The sequence below is a fragment of the Leptopilina heterotoma genome, unplaced genomic scaffold, assembly GCF_015476425.1.
Source record: "Leptopilina heterotoma isolate Lh14 unplaced genomic scaffold, ASM1547642v1 Lhet_27, whole genome shotgun sequence".
Taxonomy (NCBI): domain Eukaryota; kingdom Metazoa; phylum Arthropoda; class Insecta; order Hymenoptera; family Figitidae; genus Leptopilina; species Leptopilina heterotoma.
The window spans coordinates 2,107,714-2,125,302 of NW_025110978.1; the positions used below are offsets into that span (position 1 = coordinate 2,107,714).

General features: G+C 23.6%; 1 protein-coding gene across 2 annotated transcripts in view; it reads right to left on the bottom strand.

Moving 5' to 3' along the window:
• LOC122503703 overlaps positions 1–17,589 on the bottom strand; it is a 63,806-nt gene that overhangs the window by 3,025 nt on the left and 43,192 nt on the right. For both annotated transcript variants that reach the window (XM_043614350.1, XM_043614349.1), the window contains 5 exons: positions 16,416–16,478; positions 16,193–16,320; positions 12,371–12,745; positions 8,830–9,173; positions 2,929–3,195 (listed from right to left, as the gene is read on the bottom strand). In XM_043614350.1, the coding sequence (XP_043470285.1) occupies positions 2,929–3,195; positions 8,830–9,173; positions 12,371–12,745; positions 16,193–16,320; positions 16,416–16,478 (1,177 nt within the window). The remainder of the gene's footprint in view (positions 1–2,928; positions 3,196–8,829; positions 9,174–12,370; positions 12,746–16,192; positions 16,321–16,415; positions 16,479–17,589) is intronic.

Consider the following 17,589-nt stretch of genomic DNA (forward strand, 5'->3'; position numbering starts at 1 on the left):
CTTGCCCTTTCATACATAAGTATTCATAAAACTAAAAGTTACATAATCTTGTAACATACAAGTAACTTATCTAATTTATATTAACTAAGCCGACCCTACTACAATGGTTTTAGTATATTTTTACGTAATAATGTGGTGAATCTAGTAAAATTGTTATCAAAAAAGTCGATGCAATTAGGAAGTTCATTAGAAATTAAATTTATTTTAAATAATCTAATTTTTGAAGAACAATCTTAAAATTATTTAGTAAATAGTTTTACTTAAAAGGTTCCAAAAATAATTGAATTTTAGTAGATTTGCGTTTACAATTTTTTATGATTAATTGAATTTTAAGATTTCGAATTAAAGTTTTAGAAAATTTGAATTAGAATTTAATGTTTTAATAATTTTACCTAATTATTTGACAATTTTACATAAATATTCCAAAAATAATTAAATTTTACTTGAGTTGTGTGGGGCCATCCACATATTACGTCACACTTTAAGGGGGGAGGGGGGGGTCAAACAATTTGTGACACCCTGTAGAGAAAATGGCGCTAATGTATGTAATAGAGTGTGACATGGGGGACGGGGGGGGGGTCAAAAATGGCCAGAAATAGTGTGACGTAATATGTGGATGGCCCCTGTTTACAATTTTTATAAATAATTTAATTTCAGAAAGTTCCAAATTTAAGGTACTGCCACAGCTCGCTGCTGCCTGCGCAGGCAGTAGCGAGCTGTGACAGTACCTTAAAGTTTTAGAAAATTTGAATTTTAAAAAACTTTAACTGAAAAATCCTAAAAAGTTAGCTTCTTAAACAATTTTAATTCAATTTTTTAAAAAAATTTTTCTTAGTTTTAAATTTATTTTTCAATTAATTTTTTTTAAATTACTCGAATTTTTTAATAGATTTTTAATTGAAAATTTTTTGAATAATTGAAATTTCATAAAATTGAATTGTAAATATGTGGATTTCAGAAATATTTTACGACAACTTTTTTCCTTGAATAATTGAATTTTTCAAGAACTTTTTCAAAAATTATTTAAAATAATTGATTTTGTACCTCGATAATTTTACTTAAAAATTTCAAGAATAATTTAATTTTAATAGACTTGTGTATAATTTACCTAATTATTTAACAACTTTACTTAAAAAGTCCAAAAATAATTTAATCGTACTAGAGTTGCGTTTAAAGTTTTTAGAAATAATTGAATTTCAAAAAGTGTCAAATTAAAGTTTCAGAAACTTAGAATTTTAAAAAACTTTAATTAAAAAATCCGAAAAAGTCAGTTTTTTGAACAATTTTTATTCAAATTTTTTTTAAATTACTTGAATTTTTGAATACCATATTTAATTGAAAAGTTTTTGAATAATTGAAATTTCATAAAATTGAATTTTTCAAGAACTTTTTAAAAAATCATTTATAATAATTCATTTGGAGCTAAGAATTTTAGTTAAAAATTCTAGAAAATAATGGAATTAGGATCTTGAAAAAAATAGTTATTTTGTTGTTTCTTAAACTTTACAAAATTTTCTTAATTTTTTGCAACTTAAAACTCTCTTTATATTTTTTTTCTAAAATTTTGTTAAAAAGAAAAATTATTGCGGTTTTTGTATAGACTTGTTTCATCTCCGAGTTATATTTTTGAAATATTCGGAAAAGAAAATATTTTAATTTTGCAAAAGTCATATTTTATTTTCTGTGTTATTTATTTTTAAAAAATTTAAATAATGAATTTGCTCAGTTAGGAGAAAAATTCATTAAAATTTTAAATAAAAGCAGAGTTTGAATAAAAGTTTTATTACAAACTGTAGAAAAAATGCCGACTATACAGAGAGTAAAAGATAAAAGGAAAAACTATTATCACGGAGAGAAAATAAATATTCAATTTTATAAAAGTATTTTACAATTTGGGGAGAAAATGCGACAAAGGGAAATTTTGGAATAAAAAAAATTCTAAAGTTTAATAAATCTTGTATGAAATTTACAATAGTTTATTTTACACTTTTATTAAATTGTTTTTTATGTTTGATGTAACTATAGAAAATTTTATGTAATTTTTTTTTAAGTTTTGTAGTTCGTATATCAAAATTTTGCTTTGTTGCGCACTTTCCCTCCAAATTGAAAAATACTTTTAGAAAATTTAACATTTCTTTTCTCTTCGTTTAAAAAATTATCAAAGAGAATTTCGAAAACCTGAAATTCTGAATGTTGAAAGTTTAAACGAACAAAATTAATTAATTTTTTTTTATTTTCGATTTTTATTATAGAATAGAAATATATTATATTAGACATTGGAAAAATAATTTAGTTTCAAAATATTGAAGTTATATTTTCAGTTAATTAAACTGTTTTTGAAAATTTATAAAATTTTAACCCGCTTAAAAACTTTTCCAAATCCAATTTGGGAACTTTTCGAAATTCACAATTCATTTGTATTTAAAATTTTCCAAAAATTCGTTTTTTATAATGTATTTTAATTATTTTGAGTTATTTGCTGAAAAATACCAGGTAGACTTTTATCTTTAAAAAAGTTAAAATATCAAAATCAAGTCTTCTAATCAATCCGAGATTTTAAATTTAAATTATTAAAAATATTTACTAATTTTAATTAGTGTAAAAAATAAATTATAAAACCAAAATCAAGTCTTCTAATCAAACCGACATTTTAAATTTAAATTATTAAAAATATTTACTAATTTTAATATTAGTGTAAAAAATAAATTATAAAACAATTTGTCAAGGATTGTTTACTGTAATAAAATTTAAAAAGGCGAGTTGCATTCCGAAAGGGTTCACTGTAGAAGTAAAAATTGTTTATCAATTGATTTTTATTTTAAGAAAATCGAAAGATATTGAAAGTGAAATTGAAAAGAGATTTTTTGAAAGGAGATATTTCGATTTATACTTATAGAAAAGAAGTGTAAGAAGATTTATGGAACTGACCATCTTTGTCAACGGCAAGATCGTAAAAGCTACTTTCTGGTCCACAACAAGAAGAAACATCCCCAAAGTATAATTCACTTTCGGATTGCTTTGGAGCTGGATTTGGTTCCTGTTGAAAGGCTCCGTTTTCGACTCCCTTCAGTGGTTTTCTCAATCGTCTGCTTTTAACTGTGCCCTCATTTCCACCCTCTGGATCAGTGCTGTTAGAAATCTCCTCGGTATTTTCGTAATTGTCCGATGGTCGTTTCGTTACTCGTGGTCTATAATCTGACAGCAACGAAAAATGTTTGGTTTTCTTTTGCTGTAGTATTAGTTTTATGAAAGCCAGTCACCGACATTTTTTTTATTCAATTTCAAATATAATTACTTGTTAATAATATTGACGAAATGCGAAATTCTTTACTTTTCAGAAGATGTATAAAGTTATTTGAATTGGAAATATTTACTAACATTGATTAATTAATATTAATACTAATATTGAATATTTTTTGAAATTTATTTATAATTTATCATGAATTTTAGGGGTAGCAGTAAAAAAGGTCCAAAATAAAATGTCCAAGACAGATTATCCAAACCGAAAGGTCCATAGGACAAAAAGTCCAAAGATTGAAAAATCTAAAATCTGAAAAGTCCAACATCTAAAAAGTCCAAAAGATCCAAAAGTCCAAAACTAAAAATTTAATTTAAAATTAATCAACAAAGTTGTTGTTGATTGATATTTAGCCAATGTTATTGAAGTATACATTATTTTCAAATATTTCACAATATTTCACACCGACGAATGTTTGCCCCAGTAGCACGTAATGTTGGGAACATTCCAGCAACATTGAGGCAATATTGGTAATGTTAAGGCAGTGTTCTCAATATTGCTGTAATAATATTGTAATTGTAATATTATTAATATTGTAATAATAATTGTAATAATATTACAATTATTAATATTATTTATTGTAATAATAATTAATATTGTAATGTAATAATATTGCTGTAATATTATGTGCTACTTGGGTGGTGTTCAAAAACCCATCGACATGTAAATAACGCGTTTTTCCCATTAACATAATTTCCGCGGCTACGTTATCCATTTTTTAAATAAATTTAATATTGACAATAAATTCACAACAAAATTAAGATTGAAATTGAAACACAAAAAATTTCGATTGATACCACGACGAGAATTCACATGTCAAATGATACAAAACACTGAAACTATGAAACCAAGGTTACACAAGAAACAACTTTATGTAAAATAAAAGAAAGTGGAATAAACAATTTGTTTCCCACTGAAATAAAATAAAATTTTATTGGACTTTAGGGTGATTGTGCGTATTTCTACGAGTGCACGCGTAGTATTTTAAGCAAATTCGTAGTAATTTACACTTGTGCACTTTTTTTTAATACAAATTAAATTATTTTTATGACCCAAAGACTTTTTTTTAGTTCTAAGAAAGATTAACTACTCAGTAAAAAAAATTTAGAAAAAAAAATTAAGATATTAAAAGCTTCAAATGATTTTTTAAACGTGGCTGATTTTGAAACACGTATAGTAATACGCACAATCACCCTATATTTTTTGGACTTTTCAATATTGGACAATTTTTATTTTGGACTTTTTGAACCTTTTGGACCTTTTGGACCTTCTAATTATTGGACTTTTTGTATTTTGGACTTTCTAATTATTGGACCTTTTGGATTTGGACCTTTCATTTTGGATTTTTATTATTATTAATATTATTATTATTATGAATTATTTTATTATTGTTGCACTGAAAAAAAATTATTTGATTATAATTATGGGACTAGCTGTATATTATTAAATAAATATTTATTTTTACCAAAAAATTTTTATTTGGTAAATTGATTTTTTTTAATAAATTGGCTTTTATTTGGTAATTGCCTCTAAAACTGAAATTGTTGTTCAAATACAATAATTTATTTGAGTTGGATAAAAATTATTTTGTTCAAGTAAATATTTATTTGTTAATAGACAAGTTATCGGTTATTAATAAAAAATTTTTGTTCAGTGAATTTATTATTATTATTATTATTATTATTATTATTATTATATAAACCGTTAAACTTGTAAATAAAAATAAAATTATTATGTTTATTATTATTACTACATATTATACTATTATTACTATTATTGCTATTATTCTTTTTAAAAATTGTGACTAATTCTTAATAATTAGTATTGTAGTAAATGATAAATTATGAATAAAATTTTTCATTATAAATAATTTTTAAATTTAAAGGATCCATGAAACTGATTTTTAAGTTTCTTTTTTATATGATCAATTTTATCTAGATAGTTATCAATAATTCATTATTTTATTTTACGAATAACTAATATATATATATATATATATATATATATATACATATTATTAACGTTTAATTATTAATTAATATTCAATATAATTATTAATTCATTTGATGTTTAATGTGAAATTAGTGAATCGGAAGAATGGATTGATATAGTTTATATAAACGGTGACTGGCATAGACGAATATAATTAACTGAAAATAAATAAATTCAGAATATAAATTTTAGAGTACTAAGTTTATGGAAATTGTTATTATGTTCCTGAAGTTTTAAACGAGAGTTATTATTAATCTTATTATTTATTTTTTATTTATCAATTTCTGTTTAACTGAATTTTTTATTTAATTCAACTTTTATTTAGCAAAATTTACATTTTAGTAGAATTTAAATGTAATAGAATCTATATTCAACGAAAATTTTTTACTATAAAGAATTTCTATTTAGCTAAAACTTCGTTTAACATAATTTACGTTTTTAAAAAAATTGACATTTAGTAAAATTTGCAATTTAACATAATTTATTGTGATTAAAATAGATTTTTACTCATTTAGTAGAATTTTTCTTAGATATTAAATAACATTTTTACTTGACAAATTTTTATTTGAACAAAATTTTCACTTCAGAGAATTTCTATTTAAACTAAAGCTTTGTCTAACATAATTTATACTTAACAAAAATATTCTACTTATCAGAATGCCTAATTTAGCAAAATTTTTTCTAATTAAACTAAATTTTTCCCCTTTTGTTCAGTTTTTGCTTAGATAAAAGTTTCACTTGGCAATTTTGTATTTACTAAAATTGACATTTAGCCAAATTTGCATTTAGCAAAATTTATTTTTAATAGAATTTACATTCAACAGATAATTTATATTTGAACAAAAAAATCACTTTAAAGAATTTCTATTCAATTAAATTTCTGTTTAAGATAATTTATATGGGTGATTCTCCGCGTAGCGCACGGTTTGGTTTATGAAATTTAAAAAAAAAATTTTATCGTTATGATTATTATTAATATATTTTTTTGAAGATAAAGGCTCCAGAAAGAAAAATCCATAGCGGGCCGAAAAAATTGTTTATAATTTTTGTTGTAAACAAGTATAGTAATTAACAAATTCACTGTTTGGACAGGTTCTGTCAAAAAAAATTTTGCGGTAATTTAAACAATATTATAGCGTAATTTAAAAATTATTATTTCGGTAATTTATGGAAATTTATGGTAATTTATAAAAATTTATGGAAATTTTCGCGATAATTCATAAAAATATGTAAAGTTTAAATTATTATTAAAAATTTTGAATTTGGTAATTTATGGAAATTTATAGAAAGTTGTGCGGCAATGAACAGTAAATTGTTGCAAAATTAGTAATTAAGAAAAAAAATTTCGGAAATATGTGGAAATATATGGAAATTTCTGCAGTAATTTATAGAAATTTATGCTGTAATTTATAGAAATTAATTTGATTACTCATTATTTACCTGAAATTAAAATCTTCGTTACACTTATGAGTGCTTCAGTGACACAGTTCAATACAGAAAAGCCTTACTATGAAAAAGTGCTTAGACCATGACGCTAAACTAATTTTTTAAACAAATTATTATCGATTTCCAAAATTCTTTTTTTCCACGTCTTTTGTTTTCACTTACTTTATACTACTAAACTTGTTTTGAGGTAAAATATAAATAATTATTCATTTTATTGCAAATATGTGATGATTAGACCATGACGATTCTGTGATTCCTTGTGCAACTTTCATGCTTATAACACATATAAAACAGAATAAAAAAATTTTTAATTAATTTATTTTTTAGCAATTTACTTAGGAGAGTTTATTAATGCTTTTTATTAATGTTAAGTAATTTTTCGGTTTGATTCTTTATGTAAATTATTCAATTTTACTAAGTGATTAGACCATGACGCGAAAATGGGGGACAAGAAATTTTTACAAAAATATTAAAAAATAAATTTTTTTTCCACAAGTGTTTTGTTTTTCTCAATTCTACTAACTTAGACAATAAGAAAATGTCAATATTCATTATATTTATTATTATATTTTACTAAAAAAATAACATTTTATTTATGAAATGGTAGTGGGGACTGATTAGACCATGACGTTTTGGCACCTTAAAACAGATTTTTAAGTAAAATCATAAACTTTTAAATGAAAACGGCTACAGACTTTTATTTGTTATCATGGAAATAAGTTATCCACGTTGAATTTATTAGATATATGAAACTGATTTCTTTAAAAACATGAGGGACATTAAATTGTGCGCTACGCGGAGAATCACCCATATAAAAAAAATAATGTTCCATATTTAGCAGAATTTTCAATTTAACAAAATTTATTCTAATTAAACAAAACTTTTCCTATTTATTTCAATTTTTGCTTAGATAAAAGATTCACTTGATAAATTTTTTATTTAGTAAAATTGACATTAGCAAAATTTACATTTAGCAGAATTTATATAATTAATAGACATTTAATTTGAACAAAATTTTCGATTTAAAGAATTTTTATTTTACTAAATTTCTGTCTAACATAATTTATATTTACCAAAAAATTTTCATTTAACTGAATTTTCAGTTTAGCAAAGTTTATTTTAATTATAATTTTACCTTATTTATTATTATTAATGTTATTATTGTTATTATTATTAATAATATTATTATCTCTTATTCCTTTAAATTTTTCTTAAACAAAATTTTTATTTAATTAATTTTTTATTCAGCAGAATTTTTATTTGGCAGTTTTATATATTTTGACGAATTTTCTTATTTCTTTGCGCGACTAATAAAAATTTCTACCAAGTAAAATTGGCTAAATGTTTACAGTTAATTTACTTTTAAATAAAAAAGCAGTTAATCAGAGATTTTGTCAAATAAAAAATAGGTTATAGAGAAAAGTTTCTATTAAAATTACTTTTCAAGAAAATGAAAAATTTAGTAATCGTGAATTTTTCTCAATTTACGATTTAAAAAAATGTCGTAAAATAAATAAAAATTATAAAATTAAAATTCACCGCTGTAAAGTTTCGTGCAATAAAAAATGTGCTGAGTCAAAATTTCCCTCTTTTGAAATTAATTGTGAAATAGTTTATATTAAAATTATATTTCATTATTTTAATTAAAACTGTAATTTTCTGACTTTATCACTCGATAGTCTTAATTATAAATAAAACTAATAATAATATTTATAAATAAATAATTGACTTGACAAGAAACTATAACCTTACACTTTTAAATAAATTTAAATAAAACTATTTTATTATTTAATTAATAATTAAATAATTTTAATAAAAACTATTTCTCAATTCCAAAAGGGAGAAATTTTAATCAGTAGTTTTTATTGCAGGAAAATTTAATAGCGAAGAATTTTGAATTATTTAATTTTTATTTATTTTAATATTTTTATTTCATAGAATAATAAATAAATAAATTTCTAAAGCCATATATAATTTAATTAATAAAGACCTTAAACTTATTTTATAGAATTTATGATTATGATTGATAGAAACGTTTAAAACTTCAAAGGAGCATTTTCATTTTGGAGACGAGAATAAAAATAGTTAGTTACCTTCATTGCTCTCGTAGTTGTCCATTCTCTTAGATAACCTGGGCCTCGATTCTGGTACTTGAGGCCTCCTCGCAGGACTATTGGGATCACTGTAGGGCGGTGGGGGACCCCAAAGTGGCACTGGAGCCTCCAAAACACTATAAGAGGCTGTACTTGCCGGATATTGGACATTTTGGCCATTTAAAACCGTGTACGGTCCACTTGATTGTGAATTCAAAACGCTGTACGGTCCATTTGCATTTTCAACATTGGATTCCGCCTGCATTGCTTGCGCGTGAAATCCATAATTTGAATCTGGACTCGGAGCTGGACCTCGAGAACGACTCCAGGGCAGTCGCCATCTTCTGCAAAAAAAGAAATATTTTATTTTTTCATTTCATTTCTAGTTTTTTTTAACTAAAAAATTACACTAAAAAATTAGCTTCAATTTAGAAATGATTTTTGGTATTAAATCATCATTTGCGGTTCAAGAGAATATTAGGTCCGAAAAAAATGGTAATAGAGAACTAAAAATCGGGTTTATTTACGTAACACACTCGAGTGGAAAATGATGCTTTTAGAGAAGAACTTGCGATTCCACTATTTTTTTGCGTTGTTTTTTTTTCTTCTCTTATTCAAAAGGAAAATGAAATGCGAGAAGGAGAATTTTTGTACTCCCAGCGCCGCATAATCGCACAGAGAGATTATGAAAATATATGAATACCACAGGCTGCAAAATATATATCAGCGGCACCTTTCTTCCATGACATTGAGTCTCTGAATTAAAAAGATTGTTGGGAAAAAAAGGAAGACACAAGCGGCACTTGCGCTTTTCTTCAAGTCCCCGGGAATGTCACTTTTAATTAAATGCCATACATTAATCGAGTGCATCATACCTTACCCAGGAATCATTAAAAAGAAAAAGATTCTAATTTCGAATATAGTTTTCAACCTTCTCACAGATTTTTTAAAATTATTTTTTAATGATTGTAAATCTAAAATTAAATATTTTTTGAATTTTTGAAAATAATTTTTAAAGTTATTAAATACAGAGCCCGAATTAGGTCTGTAAATTTGCTTGAAGTCCGTAAAAGTCAGTTTTTTTTAAAAAAAAAAAAGGTCCGTAAAGTCCAGAATTTGATTGAAAAAGGACAAACAGTTCGTAAATTGTACGATATTATTTTGGAGAATTTTAGAGAAATTACAAATGATTGCAGAAATTCAATTATTTTCAAAACTAATAAAATTCTTCGCAGAAATTCAATTATGTTAAAAAATATTTAAAAATTCTTGTCAAAATTTAAATTATCTTTATAAATAAGTAATAAAATAAATTCTTCTCCGAAATTCAATTATTTTCAAAAATATTTCTCAATTCAATGATTTTCAATATCTACTATTTTAATAAAATTTTTCCAAAAGAATTCAATTATTTTAAAAAATATTAATAAAATTCTACGCAAACATTTAATTATTTTTATAAAATAATAAAAATTCCATAGGAATTTAATTATTTACAAAATTTTTTATAAATTTCTTCGCAATAATTCAATTATTTTCATAAATATAATAAAATGATTGTTGTTGTTTGCTTTTTTGTTTCTTAACTTTTTTATAATTTTTCTTTTCAAATATTTTCAATTTTTAAATTAATGTATTGAAAATCATCGAATTGTTGCAAAGAATTTTATCAAAAAATTTAATAATAGAAATTCCTAATAGAATAATAGAATTCCTTCAAAGAATTTCTTTGAATTTTTTTAAACTAATGGAGTTTCTTTAATAATTTTAATTGAAAATTTTGAAAGCAATTGAATTTTATAAAGAAGAATTTTATTAAAATTGAATTGAAAATAATTGAATTCTTGCGAAGAATTTTACTATTTATAAAAATAGTTGAATTGTTTCGAAGAATTTATTAAAATTTCAGAAAATAATTGAAATTTATGGAAATATTTATAAATATTTGAATTCATCCGAGGAATTCAATTAAAATTGTTTTGAAAATAATTGAATTCCGGCAAAGGATTTTACTATTTATAAAAATAATTGAATTATTGCGAAGAATTATACTATTTATAAAAATAGTTGAATTGTTTCGAAGAATTTATTAAAATTTTAAGAAATAATTAAATTGTTATGAAAAATTTTATAGAAATATTTAAAAATAAAGAAATTTTTTCGAGAAATTCAATTAAAGTTGTTTCGAAAATAATTGAATTTCATTAAAGGATTTTATTAAAATTAAGTATATTCAAAATAATTGAATTCATCACAAGAATTTTATTATTTTTTGAGAATAATTGAATTCTTTCAATTTTTTTGACGAATATATTTAAAAATTGCATTGAAAGTAATTTAATTTCTATATAGAATTTTTTAAAAATATTTTGAGAATAATTGAATTATTTTTTAGAGAATTTTAAATTCTCGTTGAAATTGAATTTTATGGAAATTTTTGAAAATAATTGAATTCCTGCAAAGAATTTTACTATTTATAAAATTAATTGAATTCTTGCGAAGAATTTTACAATTTATAAAAATAATTGAATTGTTTCGAAGAATTTATTACATTTATAAAAATAATTGAATTGTTTAGAAGGATTTATTAAAATTTTAGAAAATAATTGAATTCTTTTCTGAAATTTTATTATAATTTTGTTAAAAATAATTGAATTATTGCAAAAAATTTTACTATATTTAAAAAAATAATTTAATTGTTTAGAAGGATTTATTAAAATTTTAGAAAATAATTGAATTCTTTTCTAAAATTTTATCAAAATTTTGTTAAAAATAATTGAATTATTGCAAAAAATTTTACTATATTTATAAAAATAATTGAATTCTTTAGAAGAATGTTATTATTTATGTAAAAATAAGTGAATTTTTGCGAAGAATTATATTAAAATTTTTGAAAATATAGACAATAATAATTAATTTTGTACTTAAATAAGTGAATTTTTAAAATTTTGATTATGAAATTATTTAAAAATTTATATTTGAAAATAAAAAATTTTGTAATTTGCATAAGAATAATAAGTTGAAGATCACGTTCTGCGCGCCAGTGCGTATAACATTTACTAGTTATTAAGAATTGATTAAATTGATTTTTAAAGAAGAATTTTAGTTGAAAATTCTAGAAAATAATAATCGAATTGAAATGATGAAAATAATTTTGAAGAAGTTAGAGTAACAATATTCTTATAATTTAAAAAAATGATTTTATCACTCGGTCATCTTTAATTATTATAAAACATGAAGAAGTCGATCACTCCGAGTCTGTTTCATGTTTTATAGTTATGAAAAAGTTTAATCTATAGTTGTAAGTAAAATGATCTCTTATTTGACTCGGACTAGTTATATTTTTGTCAGTAATTGGTCATTAATTTTTCATTTTTGGTCGGTAGAGTCCGTATTTTTAAATACTTTCACTCGTCCGAGGTCTGTAATTATTGGAGGGAACAGTTGGGAATGAAAAGTGAGCACAGAGTGAAGCTATACACGAAGATTCGTGTATTATGCAAAAGTTGTTGTACAAAGAAGAAATTTTGTTGATAATTACCTGGAAGGCGCCATGTCGGGATTTGGTGTGTACAAATTTCCTGGAGTTTGGGCCCACCAGGGACTTGTTCCACCGCAATCGCTACAACATCCACAAGATCCAGTAACAGTTCTTACTGCTCCCCCTTGACCATAAAGCGATCTGCATCTGAGTTCAAGTTGTTCCCAGTACATCTTCTTTTTCTCGTGACTCAATAATTGGTATAATAGCATACATGAAAATATGCACACTAGAATTCCAGCAACCGACGTTCCAAATAAGGCTCTCAAACAAGAATATAATGTCCCCTGCACTACCTCGCAATGTGGTGTTGCCTCAAACGTAACGTCGGGATCGCCTCGATTTTGTGAATTTGCACCATTACATGTACACGTTCTGTGGAAAAAAAGTAGAAAAATTGCATAAATATTTATTATTCGCCTACTTGAAATTCTTTGTGGGAGATTTGAAATTTTTTATTTCCTCTTCAAAAGTTTCTTTCATTTATTCAGAAAAAGAAAAATCTTTATTCTCGAGAATTTTCTATTTTCAATGCAACTTTTCCTCTTATTTGTCGTACCAAAAGCAAAATAAATTCTTTATTTTAGAGGACTATCCTCGAACATTGTCAGGGTTGCCACAGGTCAGGGAAAAATCAGAGAAAAGTCAGGGACTTTTTTTAATCGTAATGGAAAACAATTAAATTTTTAAAATGCATAAGAAAATTTTGAATTTTGACGACTTTTTTGTTTGCCTTATAAACTATTAATTGGGTTTAAAAAGAGCTGAGCTTACAATTTTCATAAATAAATTTAATTTAATTTAATTCGAAATTTTAAAGAACTTAAATTTTTGAAAAATGTTAATAATTTAAATCCTTCTGAAATTACCTAGTTAAATTTCTTAATGTAGGTATATTTAATTAATTATTAAAAATAATAGATTTATAGCTGAAGAATTTTAGCTAAAAACACTAATAAAATTGAATTTTGGAGAAGTTACAAATGCTTGAAGAAATTTAATTATTTTCAAAAGTAATAACATTTTACGTACAAATTCAATTATATTCAAAAAATTTTTTAAATTCCCGTTAAAATTTCAATTATTTTTATAATTAATAAAATTCTTGGCAGAATTTCAATTATGTTTAAAAATTTTGCTCAATTGAATGATTTTTAATATCAACTATTTAAATAAAATTTTCTAAATGAATTCAATTACTAAAAAAATGTTGTTTAAATTCTACGCAAACATTCTCATAAATAATAAAAATTTCACAGGAATTGAAATATTTACAAATTTTTAATAAATTGCTTCAGAATAATTATATTATTTTTATAAATAATAAAAATTTTTACAGGAATTCAATTATTTACATTTATAATAAAACTCATCGCAGAATTACAATTATTTTTCATACAATTTTAATTAAATTCCGCAATAAATGAAATTGTTCTAAAATTTTTATAAAAATTCGTAGAAAGAAATCAATTTTAAGAAACATTTAATTATTCAATAAATTAATTATTTTTGTATTCAAATACATAATTGAATTTCCGTAGAATTTTCTAATAAAATTTGATTTAGTTATAGAATTATGATTTCAATATCTACATATGATTGGAATAAAATTTTCCAAATAAATTCAATTATTTAAAAAAAATTTTTTAAATAATTAAAAAAATAAATAAATAAATAAATAAAATTCTTGGTAAAATTTTAATTATTTTCATAAATAATAAAAATTCACAGGAATTCAATTATTTACAAATTTTTTAGAAATTTCTTTGCAATAATTCAATTATTTTCATAAATAGTAAATTTCTTTGCAATAATTCAATTATTTTCGTAAATAATTCAATTATTTTCGTAAATAATAAAATTATTTTTAGAAATTTAATATTATTTTTAAAAATAATAAAACACATCGCAGAATTTCAATTATTTTTAATACAATATTTTAATCGAATTTTTTGAAAAATGTAATTGTTCTTAAAAATTTTATTAAAATTCGTCGAAAGAATTGAATTTTAAGAAAAATTCAAGTATTCAATAAATTATTTATTTTTGTATTAAAATAATTGAATTCTATTAGAATTTTTAAATTAAAATTGATTTAAAAATGAATTTCAGTTAAAATTTTGGATCAATGAACTTTTTCAAAATTTATTTAAAATAATTGAATGAAAGAAGAATTTTAGTTAAAAATTGCAGAAAATAATAATTGAATTGAAATGATTAAATATATATTTAAAAAGTAAGTAATTTATGTTTTCGAATAATTTTACAATTAAAGAAATTCGTAACTAAATGTAATAGAACATTTTATGAGTATCTAATCAGGGTGGCCGCAAGATTGACTTTATCAATTTCCCTGACATTTTACTGACATAACAACGAATTTCCCTGACACAAATTTTTTTGTTTAGAGCAAAAAATGTATTGCATGACCGTCTTAATTTCTTTAATTGCCCTGACAAAAAAATTTTTCCTGACATTTCCCTGACTTTACTGACAAAATATTTTTTTCCCTGACATTTCCCTGACTTTACTGACTTTACTGACATGTAAAGTCACCCTGCTAATAATTTTTAGAGTGAATCAGAATATTCTTTTGGGTCAGGGAAAAAGTCAAAATTTTTTCAGGAAGTCAGGGAAAAACAATAAAATTTTTTTTGGCAATCCTGCTGTAATTATGCCCATAAAAGTTTTCTTTTATATTTTTTCTTGAGAGAATAAATATTTTTCCTTTTAATGCATAATTACTTTTTTGTTTGATAATTTTGCAGTTAAATATGAGAAATTAAATAATAATTGAGACGAATAAATTCGAATGTTTTAAAAAGGAAATTATTTTTTTATTTTTTTTCTAATACTGAATGGAAATTTTAATACGGATAATGACAATAAATGCTAATACAGATTGTAGAGCCATTGACAATAATTGAAATCAGACAATTAATTAGTGGAAAATGATAATAATTGATTATATATTCAGAGAGAAGTGAAATATAGTGTATTAATTTTGAAATCGAATAATAATACAGGATGTAATAATGCACCCCATGTGTATATCTATATATTATCAACTCTACATATATATAATATCCAGTCATTCGATAACCAATTTTTTATTTTTCCTTGAGGTCAATTTACCTCTAAAACAAAAGAAAATGGAAGATTCGCGAAATTTAACGTGTATATATCGCGATATTGTAAGCGAGCCGGTTTAATTATCGGATATTCAATATTTCAGCGATGCTGATATTAAATCGAGACATAGTTTTCAACTCTAATTAGAAACTCCATCATTTTTATATTGAAAAAAAATAATAGAAGTAAAAGAAATTAAAAATATGTTTTTAATTAAAGTCCAGTTAATAGGAAAAATGTTTTAGTAAAAAAAAATTTTTATTCTGTTCAAACTTTTGTTTTATTTTTTTGTATAACTTTTTTATACATATAGGTATCTAAAGTTAGCCGTTAATATTGAATTTTATTTTTCTATTGTAGTCTCTAAAGCCACGCAGACAAAAATTTATTTGAAAATACCAAATTTGGATTGAATTACAAGTATTATTGGTATATTTTGTATCTTTTTTTGTAGTCTGCAATTTTTCTAAAAAAAATTCGAATCAAAATTTTCCTCACAACACTATTTTTGTTTTAAAAGTAAAAAATTCTTGATTCGGAATTCTAACGAAAAACGAATGAATATTAAATAATGTAAATAGTGAAATGTGGATTATTTTCGAGTAGTAAAAATCGAAATAGAATTGTAAATGAATATATGAAAGGCGACTGGGATTTAGAAAAAAAAATTTCAATAAAAATGGCACTTACTTTGCCCTGGCAGTGTAGGTACACTCTCGTAAACCCTGTAGCCTCGACATGTGTACCACGGTGGTTGTGACGGTGACGAGAACGCAGACGAGTGCACACACAACTGCAACGGAACCGCAAACCTTCATCTGAAACGTTTTAAAACGTGTCTTTACAACTCGGACCGCAAAAAATGATAAAAACTCTCGGGGACATGTTTAAACGAATTTATGAATGGACTTACCAGGAGTCCGTATCGGTGCTTCCGCCTTGCCAATAGCATCGTGAATAGCCCCATAAGAATTAACTGTAATCGAGAAATATTGCTTTCAACATTTTTCTGTTTTTTTGCGCAAAAATAAAAAGGAAATTCCTTTCTTTTCTTTATGAAATAAAATTGAATTTCTATTTAACGAAATATTTATTTAAACGAAATAGGGTTATTGCAGATATTAGTCGAGCACTTCCATGGTTTTTGTCAAATGCATAAATAATAACGTATTGTGATAATTACTATTAAGAATATAATGGACAGGTGTTCGTTTATAGAAAAAAGTGTCCGACTTCTGCAAAGCTTTTATGATTTTTCACTAAAATGCTTTTATTTTATTAAATATTCAAGCATTATTAACAAACTTATATGATTTTTAATTCTGAATAACTTCTTTAACCCTTTCGCGCCTCCGGTGCATATATGTATCACTTACAAAATTTAATAAAACTCTTATAATTTTAAACCAATAAAAAATTAATATAGCTTTTTTTAATCACCAACGTAACTACTAAAAATATAAAAAATAGAAAATAACATATAAACTATTATAATTATTATAAACAATAGATAGAATATCGTTCAAAAAATAGCAAAATTTAATTTTTCAAAATTTGCTTAAATTCGCTTACAACTTCTTACTCAGAGGTTTTCGGGGTTTTTCAGGGTTGCCATTTTGAATTTTGAAAATCTGACTTTAGATTCGTAATCAGTGACCCTGAAAATCCCCGAGTAACAAATTCTATACAAATTTGAGCAATTTTGAAAAAAATGTCCGCCATATTGGATCCGACATTTTGAATTTTCAAAATTTTGAGAATTTGACTTTAGGTTCGTAATCAGTGGCCCAAGAAACCCCTGAGTAATAAGTTTCAATAAAATTCACTGGCTGAGTTTTTCGGGGGCACGAAAGGGTTAATTGATAATGTGCTTAAAAAAAGTAGTCATTTTTTATTTCAAGAAAAAAGGTTAATATAAGATCTAATTCTTAAATGCTCCACTACTATAGCATGTTTTCCCTTTTTGTTTAAATCGTTTAAATCAGGGTTTCCACAGGCCAGGGAAAAGTCAGGGATTTTTATTAAAAATACTGAAAAAAATTAAACTTTTTGAATTCATAAACTATGAAATTACCACGAATTCTGGT